The sequence below is a fragment of the Channa argus genome, chromosome 3 (assembly GCF_033026475.1).
Source record: "Channa argus isolate prfri chromosome 3, Channa argus male v1.0, whole genome shotgun sequence".
Classification (NCBI taxonomy): domain Eukaryota; kingdom Metazoa; phylum Chordata; class Actinopteri; order Anabantiformes; family Channidae; genus Channa; species Channa argus.
In genome coordinates this window covers 25,216,528-25,236,424 of record NC_090199.1, presented here as the reverse complement: position 1 = coordinate 25,236,424, position 19,897 = coordinate 25,216,528, and the positions used below count along the sequence as shown (strand labels likewise).

Here is a 19,897-nt window from a genome sequence, read left to right as displayed (position 1 = left end):
GGTGAATTTGAGTTAAAAATCCGTTAATCAACGTACATTTTAAAAGTACATCTTTACATATGCTCAGTTGGCAAGTAAAAATAAGAATTTGTTTCGCCTGCTAGCCATTTTCTATTATGTACAATTGTCTAGGAACCGTAATTCTTTTAAAGACATTAATACGGCGGAAAAGATCAAGATTGTCCTAAGGCACGATCCGTATTTTAAAAACCGGAAGTGCGGTTGTTTACGGAATCAGGAGAAAACGCGATAGCTCGTCGAAAGACAATTTGTAGCGTTACCGTGCTACCAAATTGCCTGCGCTTGAAAATCAGCGATTTAACATAAATGCATTTCAAATGTGTTACTTTTGTGTTTTTAATTATTGCCATCGGATAAAGTTGGCGGTCGTCATCTGTAACGCTAACCGATTAAAAACTATAATAGCAAGCTAGCAATCTAACATTGACATTACAGACGACTGAATGTGGGGTTTGGTAAGTTGGACGTAACCAAACGGTAAATGTGGATCATCATGCGTCTACAAGCTGTTTATAGGTAACTATTTTGAAAGCCTGCTTCAAGAAACAGAAACTCGGTGTATGGAGTTTGACGTTACCTGTTACCTAAAAAATGTCACTCTATTCAAGACTTTAAAGTGCCAGTCGAAAGCTGCTTTTTGTTCGGTTTATTACGAATAAAAGACTGTCAAGAGCTATCTTATCACATTTTATTGGCACGATGACGGAGACTATAGTAACATTTCAGTCCCAGCTTTCTGGTGTCATGGAAACTGTTTTCAAGGCTGCCATGTATGAGATCACCAGGCTGGTGGAGGACTGCTTTTTAGAAGAAGTAACAAGATGCAGAGAACAGGTCGAGTCATTGAAGCGAAGACTGAAGTGGTCAGAGAGCCGAAGAGATGGAGACAGGAGGGGGAAATGTGTTGACTGCGGAAGAATCGGGATGTCCTATGAGGAGAAAACGAGAACGACAGGTCAGTGTGTGGGGAATTAACATTAGTCATGTATTTACTGTTTAGCCTCAATAACCATTCGTTTTGTCATAAGGGCATTTAAATGCGCACCCGTTTCTCCCAGTTGCATCACCAGTTACCTTGACTTACTGACTGAGCTCTTTTCAGATGAAAGATCAGTTATGGGATTGTAAAGAATCATCTTTAATAACTATATGTTAAAAAAAGAGGGAGGGGATATAGAAAATATACACATCTAAAATGCGGTCAACAAAGGTTTTCTGCAATAGCTATAACTCCAACAATCACCATTTTACTAATGGAAATGGACAAAGTTAATATGCATAAGCCCACAGATAATTGCCACATGACTCTGCAGGTCTTCTCAAATCAGTCCTCAAAATACAGAGCATTTTAGCAGTTTTTTTCAGCTCATTGTTGTGATTTCATGGCTCCGAACTTTACTATGTGGTTTGGTTGTGTACCTAATTGAGTACTCTCGACTTTGTTTGAACTGCAAAAGTTCAGATTAACCAGCTTTAAATTATCGGATCAAGAAGAAACAGAAGTACCGTTTACAAACTACATGATGAACATACATATGCAATTAGCAGCTGGTAAGACAGGTTTTTCCATCAGGTGTTTGAATACGACTGAATATTGAATATTGTAAATAATACATACACATATGCTATAGGCCTAATGGAAGTAGTGAATATTGTCTTTTTAGTTACTTCTGCTAGCTCCAAAGGGTCAAAATATAAAAAGTCATTAAAGATATTTCAGAGTGATCTGTGGTGCTCTAAGGGTGGAATTAGCATTTTTAATTATCCATATTTGATCAAATATGTGATATTTTGGATCACATTGAACTTTGTGCAGTCTGAAACATTTCATTTCTTTGAATGTTTAGATAGTTTATCTTGAGAAATCTGCAAAGCCTATAAACAAGTAGAATACCCCAGCTGACTAAATACTTAAATCACATAGTTGTTAAAGGAACATGCTTATTTTGCATTATAGGGAAAAGTCTGAAACAAGAAGAAATAAGCAGTTCTCAGGAAATTGATGGAAAAACACCGGACCACAAAGTGGAAGAGACAAAACCAGAGCTCCAAAGTGCCAACAAAGCAACGCAGGTAGAAGATAGTTTATTACACTATATAAGCTTTGGGAATTTACTTAGCAGAATTAATAGCCTTCTAGTTGTGTTTTATCTTCTGTAACTTTCACTTAGAAGGGATAACAGCACAAATATGTAAAATTTAACTTATGCTACTAATGACTTATTTCTGCATGTCACTCAGTCTGCGGGTATACAGATTGAAAAGCTGGATAAGCTGCTCAAGGAGGAGGCTCTTCAGATCACACAAGAGACAACTGAGTCCCAAGACAGATGGGGAGCCAGTTTTGATGGTCAGTCTGTATGCAGATACAGAATCACTCATATGTGTTATGCATTAATTATCGATATGCATCTAATGCTGCTTAATGTTGTGTAATGCATAATAGTTACACTTCACTCTTCAAGCAAATGGGTCATTCTGCACTTGATTTCAAGGTGCCACAGCTGGCACCAGGAATATGCCTGAGAGATAAATTTAGTTCTTTCAAAATATTTGAGAGCATTCATTATTATATATAATAATTTGTCATTGTTGTTTAAATATACATAAAGATACGGCTAAAAGTGTTATACTATTTTGAAATAAGTAGAAATTGACAAAAGTAATTGGTAATTCCTATTCTATAAATATAGTAGAACAAACAAGTTGCCCTTGATTTTCAGTGTAGCATTATTTTACAAATAATGCAAAAACAAAGATGACGCGGACAAAATTTTGTTAATCTTTGAGATTTTGTAGCACAGCAAGTCACTGCAATCAAGTGCTTTTTGTAGGTCTTGATGTGACTGCCCTTGAGCATTCTGTTATTAAGTTCTCTCAGTGTTTATGAGTGTTTTGGGTCACAGTGGTTTAGTTCATTGTTTAATCTCAGAAGAAAACAAATCTTTTAACTGTCCTTTACATTTTTTCCATTCATCAGAAACAGATGCATCCGGTTTGCCAGGACCCAGTAAAAGTTTCAGTGACCAGAAGATCCCTAAGTGCCAAATGCATTGGGAAGCTGGCTTTGACCAGCGACCAGAATCAGACCAAGATGGGCACCCAGGTGATCAGTCTGAACCTCTTATCCAGAACAGGTATGGCATGGAGGACTTGGGTAGTTTTGATAAAACTAGTTATGGAGACACAAGTATGATAGACATGGGTAATTTGGATGCGTTATCGGGATCACCATCACACCTGGGTGAGAGTCTGAGTTACATGGGGCATTATGAGGGAGATGTGGAAACACCCGAAGGAGCTGAGCATCAAGCTTACCAAACAGACATCCCACGGATTAGAAAAAATTCACCTTTAGGCTCATCCTCAAGGACTAACATTGATGGAAGTGGAGAGTTCAGCTGCTTATTAATTAACGAGGAAGGATATCTACAGGATCCAAGTATCTTATACCCTGAACATGTGTCTGGTGAATCAGGTGGCAGGCTGAGTTTCCGTGATCAAGGCCTTCACATTGACCCATCTTTAGACAGCACAGAGAACTTGTATGGGCCTTCAGACACATACAGTGATAGCCTACACTTGGCAGAGAGGGCACAGCATCAGGCAGGGGGAAGGGGAAGCAGGAGACATAACTGTAACCAGTGTTCTATGTCGTTCCCTGATTCTGCCTTGCTAAAGGCCCATAAGCAGACACACAGAGGCACTGGACAAGGGCCACCATACTCTTGCACTCAATGTGGAAAGACCTTCACTCAAGCCTGTAACCTCAAAGTCCACCAGAGGATTCACTCTGGGCAGGGGCTTCACCTCTGCAGCCATTGCGGTAAAGGTTTCCCATCCTTTTCGGATCTAAAGACACACAAATGTGGCCAAACTGGGGACAAACCTTACTGCTGCACTGTATGTGGGAACAAGTTCAGCCGTCTCTGGAATCTAAAGTTGCACCGCAGAATTCACACACAAGAAAAACCTCATCGGTGCACTATGTGTGATAAGAGCTTTACACGGGCCGACATTTTGAAAGTTCACCAGCGCACCCATACAGGGGAAAGACCATACTGCTGCGCTGTCTGTGGCCTCAGCTTCAAACGGTTGGATCATCTGAAATCACATCAACGCAAACACATTACAGACATTTAAACTAAGGGTTGTCGTTTTAAAACAATGTAAGATAATTTAAGATTGTGTTGTTGGGCGGTTTAAAGCTTGCTGGGATTTTAGTTGAACCATGGGGGTTCTTTATAGACATCCCACTCTAAGACATGTCCTTCATTTACTTTCTTCAGTTTTTTTTATTTTTTATTTTTTGTTCAATTGAAGGACAAAGATCAAACAACATATTTCTTATGTTTAATTAAACAGTTACAAAAGTCTTATTTGTACCCATTAGTTGCTGGATATTTCGTTATTTAGTTTGAGCAAAAAAAAAAAAATATGTCCTTGTGATTTCATTGCATATTCAAAATAAAATTAAAATCTGTTATCACTGTATATTTCTTTTTTATCATTACTCTAGGTAAGGATGTTTTAAAACACATAAATTAAAGCAGTTGCTTAACAGCATGAGAGTTTTTTTTATTTTAATTCTGTGTGTATGGATTGTGAAAGCTCCCACTGTTCTATGAATTTTATATGGATGTTTCAGAATTCTCCAGATTATGTAAGATGTATTTTCATATTGGGGAGATGTCCTCATAACTTCAGTTGCTCCACTGATTCTAGGCTGTGACCAGAGTTACATTGGACCACCAAACGCAGGAGCTGTTCCTCCTGACATCCCAATGGCAGCCAGTCAGACTTCAGTATCCATCTAGAGTGTGGCTCCTTTTCTTTGACTTTATAAAAGAGTTGTTGCCATCACACAGCAGCAAAAATCTAAAAAATGGAAACTGACAAGTTTGCTGTGTGCAAATTAACCAGCAATAATTTCATACATTTTTTAAATCTTATTATGTAATTGAATCTAAACAATTCCGCTTTTGCACACAATTTCTACAATGAGAATTTTTACCTAGTACAAATATTTATATTGGAAGTAAAAAAAAAAAAAAAGTGAATCTTAAAACACTGTACAGAAAATAAATGACCAGGAATAGTTTGTTGCTCTTTATCGTTTACTAAATGTATGCAAATTCCCAGAACATGGATAAGATCAAAAGCTTTCAGTTTGCCACAGCGGATCGTGTTACGCATATTGATTAGGCATGAGTTTCTACACCGGACGCCCTTCCTGCTGCAACCCTCCTATTTTATCCAGGCTTGGGAGCGGCACCAAGGTGGCCCTTGGTGGCTGGGTGGGTCACACCTGTAATACAACATTAACGCGTTTACACATGTATGAAAAAAATTTCCTTTTACATAACGTGAGGCCCTGTGTGGATGTGTTATGTAGACAAAAATGTTTGATTTCAATAATATAAATAATAGGATGATTATATGCCCTGTGTTAAAACAATACAACATTTGCTTCTTTGTGAGTTGAGTGTTGTTGGAAGAGTGGTCGAGTTTAAATGTTTTACATGATTTTAAAAAGATTCCTTATGATCAAATAGCTGCAGGTGTCTGCTTGGTGCAGCCTATGGGTTTCCCTTTATTAAAACGCGTTTTGTAATTCACAGTATTCAGGTAGCGTCAGGCCACCGTACTGCGCAGTAATGACATCACGTGCTAAAACCGAGGAGTACCATCGATTGTTGAATAGCTACACTGGCTAAACGATTAGTCTATAGCAATATTCTTAGCTGAACAATCGTTGCTCGTGAAAACCAACATTGAACTAGACTAACGTGTTAATTTCAACTGTAGTTTATAAATTAATAATGTATGATTTGTTGGCTTTTGGACGTCGGGGAATTGACGCTCTTAATGTGAGGTAAACATAGGAATGCTAGCGGCAGGCTAGGGAGTTACAGCTAACCCTAGGTGACAGTTCATGAACACAAATCATGTCAGGAAACAACGCACTGAGTATCGTCATTTTAAACTTGTGACGTTTCTAATTTAATGAGCATCTGGTCGTTAATACATGCAATAGCCACAACAAGGAGGAGATGTGTTGGCTTTCAGATAACGGCGTAGCTTAGCTACAACCTGACCAACGTTGTAGAATTATTAAAAACAACAACAACAACAAAAACAACTTGCAACATAACTGTTAGTGGGGTTATCTCCCTTTTTTTTTTTAATTACCTACACAAACAAACGGATTTCCTTTGTGTAGCAGCTAGTACACCCGGGTCACTGATCATGTCGGACCTGGACACTCTTATTGTCACTTTCCAAACCCAACTCTCAGACGTGATGGAGACTGTGGTAAAGACAGCAATGTATGAAGTAACCAGATTGGTGGAGGACGGCTTCTTGGAGGAGGTGAAGCGGAGAAACCAGCAGGTGGAGTCCTTAAAGCTGCAGCTGAAATGGGCTGAAAACCACATAAGCAACCGAGATGGGAAAGAAAGCAAAGGTGGAAGATGTGTGGACTGTCGGAGGGATGGTGTGGAGCTGTCTGCTGACACTGCAGATGAAAGCCAGCAGGATGGTAGGATGTCAAGTGTTTAACAGCAGTTCACATTTTAATAAAGTAATACTTAAAGTGCTTCTGTTTGCCACAGATATTTTGAAAGGTGGTGGTGTGAAAACAGAGGCAGACCCTGTGGAAAGGTGGCCAAGAAGCTGCAGACGGGAAGTCATATCAGCATCTCCTCAGGCAGCAGGCAGTCTTACAGAAACTCACATTCCTGAAAGGACTGCACAGGTGGGTCAGGGGACTAGCTCACAGCAGAATGGCTGTTGGATATGTTCATCAGTGGTGGTGTGAGAAGCACGAGACTTGTCTGCCACGATAGGATGATTCGTGTTATGCTCTTGTGTGATTTTCAGAAACCCGAAGAGGACAATAAATTGCCAGCCGCAGAGGTGAAGGAAGAAGTTATGAAAAAACTGTCTTGTACTTCTGTCCATTTAGGAGGGTGGAGCAGTGCTCACGATGGTGAGTGATGTGCTGCGCTTATTTTTAGTGTTTTGTCTGCAAAGAACATATTTAATTACACTGTAGCAACTTGGTTACTAACCTTATCCTAGTGATGTGTCAGTTTCAAGTTTGACTTAACTGACTCTCTTAAGATGGAATCATTGTAGTATGAGGACACATAACTTTGCGTTATGATATGTAGTATGATCTATTTGCTCCTCTGTTACCTTCCTGGCTGCTGCTCATTTTGAGTACTGTACATTGCATGTAGAAAACTCTTTGTACAGACCCTAACACGATAAACCACTTTTTCTTGAAGATGAAAAATTATGTCCTCTTAATATAATATAAAAAAAAAATAAGTGGGTGCAGTGGCGATCCTACAGTCAAGTGGGGCCTTAGACAAAAATGTATGCAACATAAAACCACTATGCTTAAGATATGAAGAATAAAATAAGATGCACACCAAACCATACTGCACATAGCACAATGACTTACAGTAATACATCAGAGATTTATAATACACTTGTCAAAATTTCTTTGCAAATAAATTTCAGAGCTTGACAGTTGGACACAGCCTGCATCAGTTTACCAAAGAAAAAAACTATTGTAGCTGATTATGTTAGCTGATTATTATCATCAGCTGGAGTTTCCTTGTTTCATTAGACCTGTTTGTTTACACTGAATCATGCGCTACTTGCAGCTGAGTGACAGTGGGGGTCCTCTGAGGGAGGTCTGAGACTGGTAGTGTCGTTGCAAACTTTGCACACAGTCAGTGCTGTGCATAGTTTGACTTTTTGTCAGCCCTCGGGGGCCCGTACTGGCCTGAGGGCCCAAGCAGCAGCCTGGCTTGTCTGCTGGCACAGAGCGCCTCTGAATAGGTCAATATAAAGACAAGCAGGGTTTAGAAAAAAATTTGAGCTGATCTCATTAGCTGGGGCAACTGAACAACTTAACCTTTTGGTAACAGTCAACCTACTGTAAAAGGAAGCTGAAATTCTTAATGTAACCTTTGTTTTCAATTTATTTCGTAGGTGAAACAGGATCAGGACCCCACAGTACTAGTGGGATGGCTGAGGCACATCCAAAACAAACTCAAGAAAACGATGACGACATTTTAAGGAATGTCATTAAACAAGACAGACAGGAATCTGCTGTATATGTTTTTTCTGAGGAATTGGAGGAGACACACATGACCACAGATCAATCTCATCAATCAATCAATCTTGCTGGATTGCTGAAGAAACCCACACTTGCATCTGACAAGGACTGCGATCCAGCCAAAACTAGGAGTTCTCTAAAGCGCACAGAGCACAAGCTACCTGACTCTGTTATAGCCGATGGTCAAGTCCCCCCAGGCAGAGATCAAAATGTAACTTCCGGGTCTCCTAATGCAAGACTGCAAAACAGCAGTTTGTTGGGTGTGACAATAAAGCAGGAGGTTATTGTCGATTCTGATGGGTGCAATGTAACGGAACACATAGAGAGGCAAACTAAAAAGTCAGGAGTGACACCTGTCTCATGTCTAGTGAAACAGCACAGGGTGAGCTCAGATGCGCACAAGCAGAACCACGTTTTCCCTAAAATGCAGGAGGTGATGAAGCTGCATTCCAAAGTGGGTACAGGTCTCAGATTGCAAGCTGCATTACAACATCTTCACCGGCCGCAAAGAAGAACCCCTCACACACTCTCTAACAGTGCAACAGCACTGTCTGCAGCTCATGTTGTAAACATTAACAGAGTTCCCACCACATCTAAATCTGCTCAATCTCCTTCAGTCTCAGTCCAAAGAGTTCAACTGGGTGAAAAACAAGCGGCAGCACTTTCACGAACCAGTGCCCAATGGGTCAGCATCAAAACCCAGCATCAGTCAACCAACCAATCCCCCAATCCAGACTCTAACCTGCACACTGGCCCCAGGCATATACTGCGCTGTGGCCAGTGTGGGAAGTGCTTTCCACACCCCAGCAACCTGAAGGCCCATCTGCAGACTCACACAGGTGAGCGGCCTTTCTGCTGCTCACTCTGCGGTCGCAGCTTCACCAAACTGAGCAACTTAAAAGCCCACCGGCGGGTTCACACCGGAGAGAGACCTTACTGCTGCGTGGCCTGTGGAAAGCGCTTCACCCAAAAGTGTAACCTGAAACGTCACCAAAGGATCCATCTGGATGTATGAAAATGGGCAGCCAGTGAATAAAAAGACAAGTTTGGTTTTCTTCTTTAGATTAAGATGCCACAGTGTTTCCTTTGCTGTGTGAGTTTCCGTGGTGCATTGCAAAAATGCATCTTCAGTAATTGTCTCTTAAAGTGATTGTCCTCTGTGCATTTCGTAAAGATTCGTCAAATAACTTCTGAGAGTGTCTTAGTGTTTAAAGAATAAAAATGTGTTACGCACAGAGATAGATCAGATGTAACTTTTGGTCAATAAACGTTTATTTATTTTTTGGAAAACCCAAATTCTTTCATTCTTTCACTTGCACAATGCCTGTGAGCACAAATGCACTTCCTAACCTTAGATCAGGGTCTGTAATTATCAAACTACTAAAGGTCAAATTTAGCATTTCAATTATGTAAAATGTTTCTAAAGGGAACGCAATTTCTCTTTGCCATGGAAATCTTATTAACGTAAGACAGCACCAGAGGTCTCATAGGCTGGTTAGTGTAGGTCCCAGGCTGCTATACGCAAACAGATCAGCAAATGCTTTCCGAGATCTGTTTGTCGCTCATCCTTACAGTTTGATGAAAAAGAGTGGCTCCCTTTTAATTTCGAATAGTAGTTTTAGCTGAACATGTACGTTTTAACAGGTGGCAAGTAACTAAGAATGTGTACTTAAAGGAGGTAATTCGGAGGTAATCTTTCTTTTTCCTCCACTACCAGTGTTTTGAGAAATATTGTTTTATATCCTAGGATTTGTCAGCTTTAGCTTATTTTATCTTTTTTTTTTTTTCTGGATTACACTGAGGAATATATGTTATCAACAGCACATTTAAATACTTTTTATTTTTTTTACTTGTACTTTATATTGTAAGTAAATTTTAGACTATATATTTAGGGCTGGTATTTGTAGAGTATTTAGAAAGCACTTGCAAATGCTTTCCCGGAGTATTGGATTTTTGAGCACCGTTCATTTTTAGTTTCTAATTCTATGAATGTCATTTTACCACATTTAGTCAGACGTTATAAAAGCATTAGATCGCTGTTTTTTGACATGTTATCTGAACACTTGAATGAATTTTACTGCAATTGATTAAATATTACATTTAGCCGTACACTGTGTGGTAAGACACAAGTCACCATGGAAACGTTTATCATGCTGTGTATGGGACTGACCTCTGGTGGTTTAAATGTAAACCTCCAGGTGGTTTTATTGGTGTGACTGATCTGGTAAGAATATGTCACCTTCTTCACCTATAACCAAGAACATACTGTAACTCCTAAATTTGTGCTCATCATAAGTTCATACTGTATCTGCTAAAAATGATTAATAAAAAAAAGTCAATATTTTTGTATGACCACTTGGTGGCGCCCTTTCACTTGTGCAACTGTGCAAATACGAGGAAACTGGCCTCCCACACTGGCCACAGCGCAGGTAGGAGCATAACAGGTTAAATGATTCGACTCCACTTGTTTGGCTGCTAATGTAATAAAAAAATGTAAACACTTCATTAATAATCCATGAGTAAAGGTGTCTAGAGATAAGTTTTAGTCCATCTGTGTGTTCAGGCCATGACCACTCTCAGAATAAAGTGTGATGTGCTATATGTGTAGTTAAGAGTCAGGACTCTGCAAGAATCACACATAACATTTCAATCTTGTGTTCAAGGTGAGAAAAAGCAGAGTCTAAAGTCGTTTTGTGTTTGTGTGGTGCTCAGTTCAGATGATATCTTCCCTTTTTGATGTTTGAATCCAATAATAGGAAGTTATATGAACATACCTACATAACTGAATTTGCAGTAAGTATGTCAGATAGTGGAGGTTTTCTGAGGGGGATTGTGACAAACATCAGCTGTTTATGAGTTTAGTGTGTGGGAGTGCTCGCTCTGTATTATCATATTCCTGTATATATATTCACATTCCTGTATGTTGGCAAACACAATGTATATTTGAGATACTCCAGCAAGATATAGAATGCTGCTTTTTGTTCTTTTCTTCTCTGTCTGTTGCAAAAGTGCTCCTGTCGGATCTGTTTGCATATCTGAGAAAATCGCGGAAAGCCACAGGTTTTAAGTGGCTTCTTAATGTGTTTGTGTTCTTTTCCTTCCCCTCTGCCTCAGACTGTTGATGTCAGGTTGTGATCACTCCCAGTTTGTGCTGAGGAGATAATAATAGTAATAACTTTCTTCCCAATAACAAGTAAAAATCTGATCAAATATAATAACTTTATAAATTATTTTGACCCCATAAAAAAATTGCAGACAATATTAGAACAGAGAACTACGGACAGTAAATCCATATTAGTTTATTGCAGTACAAACTCACATAGTGTGCATTCTTCCTTGCAGAGAAGGTCCTCTTGTCTGGTTTGCATGAGGTTCACAGTAGCTGTTTGTAGTGGAGGACGACAGTTTATCACCTTGGAAGTCGGGTTCTGACAGGGTGGACAGAAAAGTAACATCCTGGTATAATATGTGCACTTAAGACTGGACTACATTTAAATATGCACTCATGAACAACAGCTTCCAGTTTAATAATAGAAAATAACAATAAAACACTCTCGTCATGCCCATGACAAACCATTTCTTACAGGTGTGGCACTTGACCAATAAGGATTCTTGCAAGTCCTATGAAACACACAGTATAATTATAGAACCAATATTGCTTCCAATGCAGGCAATTAATTTGAAGTAGTTTTAACACATATTTTTCTTGAAGAAATTGTATGGGGCATTATCAAGTTTTGAGCATGTATGAAGCTGTCAGCCTCCTCAAAGAAGATGTCCGACCCAGTTTTAATTGGAGCTTGTAATATGGTCATTATAATAGCAAACTAAACTTTACAACATACTTTACAAAATCATGTGACGAGAACGTTCGTAAATAAACGGTTTATCTGCTTTCGGACCAGATCGGCATCAAATACCACTCCAGAATAACACAGCTATGACCTTATCCATTGTCTTTAGTTGAAAGAGTAAAACTCCTTTTCCACAGCCTGGTTAGAGCTGATGAAAATGTTGGACAGCTGGAGCAGTTGACAATAGTTTTTCTGTCCAGGGGGATGCTTTACTCTTTACATCTTCACCGTAATCCTCCAACAGTGGATTCGATTTGTCATCTGAAGCAAATCATTTAAAATGCATTACAATGTGTGAAATAAAATTATCTCACATCCCCAACAACTGATGCTCACAAATCCTTGGTTAATTTATTTCTACTGTGGTAGAAATGTTGACTTAAAGTTGAATGTTTAACTTCATCCGTACAGCGACTCTTTTGCCACAGCAGGCATCTCTGAGCTCTAGGTCTTGTGCACTTTCAGCAACCTATATCCTCAAAAATATAAAAGACGAAACCGAAAAGAAATATGGACTCTATGTCTTTTCCCTGCTCTCACCCCTTAAAGTTAGAATTCACACTACTACTAATTTAAAAAACAACTTCTTCTCGTGCTTCCATTCTCCGTCTTCCCCAAAGTGTTTTTGTTCAGTCCCTAAACGACCTAAACATAGCGTGCGTTAAGTCCTGCAAACACAAAACCCCCTGTGTATTTACAATCAAGGCTTGACTTGAGTTTGCCTGCAATGTCCCACTGCTTTTTAATACTGTATGTTAAACTGTAACATGCAGCTCAGCACATTCTCCTGATTTTTTCAGCCCCTGCCTTTCATTGCAGGGACTGTTAATGTCTCGCTGACCTGGGAGAGACAAAGGAAAATGAGAAAACAGGCAGACAAGGAAGAAACGCAGATATCAAAATATAATACTGCTTTGAATAAGAAGACAAAGAATTACAATTTCTTTACAGTTTTCAGCTCAAATTCCTGATATTACACCGAATTGCCTCCCCATTTACCTCCTGTTGTAAGTCTACAGGTTAATCAGTAGTATTAGCAGTGCCCGACTGAACTTGGAAAATAATGGCCCGTCCTAAATGAACTGATTGCTATACTTTGAAAGAAATGTCTTTCTCTTCTGTGTCAAATAAATTCTGTATTAAAGTCAGTGCTTAACAGGCTACAGAGTGCAGAGTGGAAGATATATGCCAAGTGTTGCAGGTCTCGTGTGCCTTATTCATAGCACCTTCATATTTCATAAAAGCAGCTCAAGCTGAATAAATTGTACTTTGATGTGTTCTTCCTTCTAACTTTATTCCCATTTGTTGTAAGTCCACTAAATCCCTTAATAGGAGGTTTACGTCCTTGAGCTTCACCTTTTTTAGTGTGTATGAAAGAGTAAGTGCAGCACTGAACTTGGCACTACTTTCCTTGTTTCTCATAAGTTACTATGAGCCGGCAGTGTACTTACAAAGAGATTTCTTTGGCCTCTCTTGATGTTGAACTCCATTTAAAACTAGATCTGGAACTTTTTAACCACGCTTGTGCCGTGGCTCTAGGGATGGTATAGTTTTGTGGGTTGATCATAACTTTATTTCACACTTAATACACTGCTGTAAGGTTTTGTACCGACATTGATTGGTACCAGAGGATGAATCCTATTGACTTTGGTGATCTCCTGACTTTTCCCACCAGTACCACTAATAAAAGTTGGAATAGTTTTCAAAATGTCTAGACAAGATTGAAATGTGGTACCATTTACTGTTTGTTGCCCTCAGAATGAATTGTAATCATTTGGTGGCACTGGGGTTGGCAGCCCATGGCTCCGGAGCCCCATGTCGATCTTAAACCTTTCTCTAGAAGCTCCCAGTTTTTGTCAATTTTGTTTTCACATTTCACCTTTTACATTTATGGAAAGATTAAATCATTCTTACATTATCCAACTGTACAAATATGTTTCCTACACAACAAATTAAAGTAGGAATGGTTAAACACTAAACATAGTGAACAAAATAATGGCAAGCAGCTTAAACCACCACCAGATCTGTGCATGCTATGACTTGGACAGTGATGCTCCGTCACAAAGTCTGGTAGCTGTCCAGAGGGACGTCCTGAAATGGTTTGCTGCTTGTGTAGAATATGTGAAAAGCTTCCTGCAAAGCAAAGGCCAGACCTTTCCAGAACTGCAAGATATCGATCGGCTGGATAACTTGAACTTCGTGATAAACATGACAAGTCACATCAAGAGCCTGACAGCGGAGCCTTAGGATGTCAGCCATCAGATGGCGATTCTCAACCAAATTACAAAAGGAGCCAATTCCTTAAGCCCGACAAACTTTTTTCTGTATTCCTGGGTGGCCTCAAAAAAAATAAATAAAATAAAATAAAAAATTCATAACATGAAGAAATTTAGGGATGGGCAGCATCAAGCAGCGGCAGCAGCTGCTACCTCTTAAGTCGCTGGGCCTGTTCCAGTTTTTAACTTAAGTTATGTTTTAAAAATCACAGCTTTCAGATTTGCAGCAACCAAATAAATGTAGCTGCTTGTCTTCTGCTTTATTAATTACGTGCAACCATCAAAAAGCTGGATTGATGTGTTTCCACATACCTTTCACATTAAGAGAGCCAGCACGCTGGTAACTTAATTATTCATTACGTTCATCAAAACAGTCACTGTATTTATATTGCCAGCAAAAGTCCAGTTAGTCTTTCTATCTCATTATATTTTCTACTAGTTGATAGATTAATTCAGACTAAAAGGCTGTTATATCTGCACATAAAAGGCCGGATAGTTTTTCAGCTCCAGGATTTGTTAAACAGATTTGTTAAATTTTTTTAATGTCAACATTTGTAAAAAAAAACAGAAAAAAAAAAAACAGGAATCTCAACTCTATTTAGTTTTCAGCGTTAATTATCAAATATGATAACATGGTGAACATTATACCTGCTTGTATCAGTGTGAGATTGTTAGCATTTGTCATCTTTCCTCTCAAGAGTTCATCCCAGAGTTTTGGGGGGGTCTTGCTTTTATGTCATGTGAACATTTAAAACTATTCTTTGAATTCTATTCATGTTGCCTTTGTGCTCTCTTCATTCGTTACTATTTCTCTTAGCAGCTTTTTGAATGGGCCTGAAGAGTAAAGTCTCTGCTTGGAACAGTTATGTACCATTCAGGAAAACTCCTGGTGCTAAGATGAAATACACCGTGAATGCAGTCCCTTGACACAAATAAGCACTCTTTTACTCAGAGAATAAGATTGAGAGCAGCCACTTGGCTTTGGAAGTTATTCATAAAAAAAAAAAATACATTTATTCCTACTTGTGTGTGTCTCTCTCTGCACAGTTGTGTGTACATAGAAAGAGTGAGGGACAGAGACAGAACAAGAGTCAAGCATACCAGTAGGGTTCACACTGTCATTGTCAATGGACAGCCATGCACATCTTTCATCACTGTGTGTGTGTGTAATAATAGCTGTGCTGGACCCTCTCCCCTGCCAGTCTCACAGTTTGATGCTTGTTTGTCCTTCAAGTCTGGCAGAAGCTTCTGAAATCACATAACCTGTCTTGCTGTGTGTGTAAGTGCACCTACTGTGCAAGTAACAGAAAAATCTGCTTTTCCTACAAAAAAAAACCTTAAAGCCTAAATATTCCTGCTTTGCTCATAAACTAACTAAAAATGTACTGTACTAGTAATTTGAACTTTGATTTCTTCTCCTTAAAGAAGCATTTGTTATGGACTGAAGCTGCACAGGGTCAGGACAGGTCCTTGCTAACAAGCGTTTTGAAATGATTCTGAGCACATGCAGCACACACCAATAGCAATAATGAAGCATTATTTCTACAATTAAACATTTACACACTGTCCAATCACCTCTCTGCTTTAAAATACTATTTACACCGTGTTGCCTTTACACAGCGGTTTATACATTGCACCCTAAAGTATCTACCAGATCCTCAACACTGGAATACTAACTAACCACATATTTTCATCTGTGAATCCATTTGAAGCACTTTAATTAAACTTAACAAGTGCCAACAAGTGTAATGATGCAATTTGATGTTAAGGTTTATTTGATGTTATTGTAATTGCACTGTATGCAGTCATTAAAATAGACAAACAAATAAATAACAGGATTCAGGGGCTGAATTGGCAGTTACAGGAAAGTATACAAGGACGACGGAGGACGACGTATCCACCCACCTCCTCCCTAACCATCTGACCACCTGCTCTCTGGATCCGATCCCTTCCACTCTCCTTCAAGCAGTTGCACCCGCACTAATGCCAGCTATTACACGAATCATCAACAAATATCTCGCAACAGGCACTTTTCCGACCTCTTTCAAGAAGGCCCAGATTACCCCACTGATCAAGAAGCCTTCTCTTGATCCCTGAGTTCTTCCATATCTGGCCAAGACAATGGAATGAGCAGTGTTCAATCAACTCTGACTTTGTTTCCAAGAACAACTTCCTCCATGTCAACCAGTCTGACTTCAAGAGGGGTCACTCCACAGAAACGTCCCTGCTGACCGCCGTGGAATCATTTCGAGCTGCAATAGCCACAGGTCAGTCTTCCGTCTTAATCCTACTTGATCTATCTTCAGCATTCAGCCTGAAACTGTGAACCATGAATTAGGCATCTCTGGATCAGCTCTACCGTGTTATCTATTTTCTCTATTTTCGTTCTTACGTATCAGGACGAACCTTCAAGGTATCCTGGCGGGGGCATGTTTCTCACTCTCATAGCCTCTCTACCGGTGTCCTTTATTTATGCTTTTGGTCATTAACATGACCCCCACATAATTATATAGCACAGGCTTTCCGCTAGTATATGTGATACTCACAGTATATTGTTGTTTTATTGTTGATTCCCTCACTTTACATATTTTAGCTTTGACTAGATATTGATGTATATGACAACATTTTTAGCTACCAGACTGGAACCACTGATGATTAACAAACCTACTACCTGCTGATAATGCTTAGCCTCAAATAAAATGGCTTTCTATATCTTACTGCATATTATAGTTTAACATTTAACTGGGTGAAATGGACATTCTTATGGGCAGTTAAGCATTCTATGTTCTTTAGTAACTGATACCTTCAACAGGTGTTTCATTGCATCAGCAACACTTTCTCCCAAGTTCAAAAACAAGGCTGCTCTACAAGTCCTTTGGAACTGCTGGCTCATGATATGTATCAGTCTATAGCTTATGAGCCAAATACCATGTATAAGTTCAAACAGTATCTTGTCTGTCTTTTTGCAGATGATATTAACTTTTTGCATGCAAGCTCGTTTGCCACCAAGTGCTCCACCATATGTTCCAACTTTTAAAAGTTATTTATGTATGATATTGTGCAACATTTATATAGAAGTTGTCGATCAATTCTGTTGCTCCGGGGCTGTAATTTTCTGACTGACCATTGTTTGCTTTGCTGAGGCAATTTCTTCATGTCACCATGGCCACCATATTTGCACATTTGAAAAGTCAAGACAGTTCTGCCTCCACATTGAATAATTATGCACCAGTCAATTCCTGACAATTTGGGCATTGACTACTTGGCTACTCTTTGGAACTCTGCTTTTGAAAACCTCCTTCATCCAAATGGGGATTGTGTTTGTCAATGGTTATTGGCATTCAACCTTCAATGTGTCTTTGTAATTGTGACTCCTGCAATTTTGTGCATTTGTACATCCCCCCTACCTTGTTTTATACAAGTTGTTTTCCCAATTCATCTCTTTGACCTTGGCCTCCCCATCTCATTCTCCCCATGATTCTTCTCGAGCTACGTCACACAGTTCCTTTAGACTGAACAACAGCTCATAGCAGTGCAGGAGCATGATCTCAGCATTGTGTTGCAACACACAAGTGCACACTTTTCCTGTGGTGCAACATTTTCAACCAAGCACAGGATTTCTCATGTTGAGCTGGTAGCAGCAGCAGCTATGAGCATCCAGATCATCGAAAAGTGCCATTTTGACTTGTCATTTACCCTCGTTTAGCTGTAGGCACATACCCACCCACACTCCCAAAACACAGCAGTTCCTGTCGCCACTGTCATCAGGCAGCAGTTTTATTTTTCTGTTTAACTCTCTTTCTCTGTCCCCATGTCAAGAAACTTAAATGTCTGCATTTACACTGTACCTTGCAATTTGTAAGTGTATTTACAATTATAGGACATAGATTTAATTCTTCTCCTATTCCTTCTGAGTTTTCTTTGTTTAACCATTTAATACTCTCAACCAATTTTTAACAGTAAAAATGTTTTTTTTTTAGTTTCAAGCTTCTAACAAACAGTTGCGATTCATGGAAAAAGTACCCTCCTTGAAAGTCTTAGAAAACTATTCCTAAATTAAATTAATTATACTGGCAAGATTATTTTTATATGTATTCCAAAACAATATTGAGCTGTTGAAATAATGCACCAGTCTATAGCAGCTGCTTCACATTAAATGGTCATTATCACTTTGGTATTGGGACCACAGGCAGTAGACCTGAATCGTTGTTGCCATGGATACATAAATAGTTACCACACATATTACAGTTAAGGCACTTGGTTAGGTTTAAGTAAAGACCATGGATTGGCCTAATATAGGGACTAACTGACAAAATGCACAAATTCTGTTGCTCTTTACTCAACTTAACTCAACTTAACTAACTTAACTAACAGTGAGTTTGGATTTTGCCATAATTACCATTGTCCACTGTTTTAGTTTAACATGTTAAAAGAGTTATGCTATATTTTCTAATTAGCAATAAACATAATATATATTAGACATGACAATTGCGCCTAAGACACACCTCTCGCTCTATGACGCCTGGGATAGGCTCCAGCCCCCCCCAACCATAGGTGTCTTGATCAAGGACACTTTAATATGTGGACTGGAGGACTTGGGAACCACTGGTCCTGCATTTAGACAATGTCCCGCTCTACTTGCTGATATACAGGCGACAGAGATGAGACAAGTGTTGCCAACTATTTTCAATGAAAAATAACTAAAACCCACTCAAAAATGGCTAGAAGTCATCAAATTTACTTATGCTACAAAACTCTGGGTTTTAAGAAAAGTAAACTTAAATAGTCAAGTTAAACTCAACTTTAACTTTATAGAAAGAGAATAGAGAAAAAGAGAAATCACCTATTAATGCTTCTTATTTGTCAGGGGTCATATTACACTTACACTAAAGGTTTCCCATCTTTATCCCATAGCATCTTTATCTGTAATGACTTTTTACAGAATCAGGTCCTACATAGTTACTTTGATGACCAAACAGGACATAATCTGCAAGTCATGAAGTTTCTGTAATACATCCCAGCTCAATAAGCTGCTGCCCGCCCACGTGTGCACACACGGCCACAGGAGAGAATGTTCACTGACAAACTTTAGCAACTTTTCTCGAGAAAGGTAAATTTGTCACTAGTCACTTTTTCAAAAAAGCTGCCAAGCTGCCAAACAATCAAACTAAAAAATTGCTAAGTTGGCAAAACTGGTAGAGGCTGGGAAAGTGGAAAATGGTATTAGTTTACTGCATTTGGGCAATCTAGAATTAACCAAATAATGCCAAGTAATAAAAAGTCAGGGCATATGCCAAGTAGTTGGCATTCATCCTTCGGGGGCCAAACACTTGTTATTACAGTCTATGTTAACTTATTTAATATTGTTTAAGATATTTCAGTCTAGAACACTGTGTTGACCAGCATTTCCATCCCTAAAGCCATTCTGCTAAAACCATCAGTGTTTGGCAGAAACATTTTTTTGGAAGGATGCAGGTGGTTGTGCATTAAGTTAACCCTGCTTAACAAGTGTTAGAGATGACTCAGTCATGCTCAGTATAGTAGAAAACTATTTGTGCACAATATCTGAGCACAAGTTTTACTCTAGTTAAAGGTTTAATTTCTACTGGATC

At 39.1% G+C, this 19,897-nt stretch overlaps 2 protein-coding genes across 3 annotated transcripts; both read left to right on the top strand.

Moving 5' to 3' along the window:
- Nucleotides 1-16: 16 nt before the first annotated feature.
- Nucleotides 17-6,145, top strand: si:ch73-109d9.2 (uncharacterized protein LOC565042 homolog). The gene is made up of 4 exons (XM_067498207.1): nucleotides 17-976; nucleotides 1,979-2,094; nucleotides 2,263-2,371; nucleotides 3,002-6,145. The coding sequence occupies exons 1-4, from the start codon at nucleotides 721-723 to the stop codon at nucleotides 4,162-4,164; spliced, it is 1,644 nt and encodes a 547-aa protein (XP_067354308.1). The 5' UTR covers nucleotides 17-720; the 3' UTR covers nucleotides 4,165-6,145.
- A 125-nt stretch (nucleotides 6,146-6,270) lies between these two features.
- On the top strand, nucleotides 6,271-10,510 carry si:ch73-109d9.3 (uncharacterized). Of its 2 annotated transcripts, none has more exons than XM_067498206.1 (4): nucleotides 6,271-6,562; nucleotides 6,636-6,778; nucleotides 6,904-7,012; nucleotides 8,038-10,510. In XM_067498206.1, exons 1-4 carry the CDS (start codon nucleotides 6,271-6,273, stop codon nucleotides 9,168-9,170), a joined length of 1,677 nt encoding a protein of 558 aa, XP_067354307.1. In that variant the 3' UTR covers nucleotides 9,171-10,510. The 2 variants fall into 2 exon arrangements, with proteins under 2 accessions (XP_067354307.1, XP_067354306.1); XM_067498205.1 differs by having other exon boundaries at nucleotides 8,029-10,510.
- The last annotated feature ends 9,387 nt before the right edge of the window (nucleotides 10,511-19,897 follow it).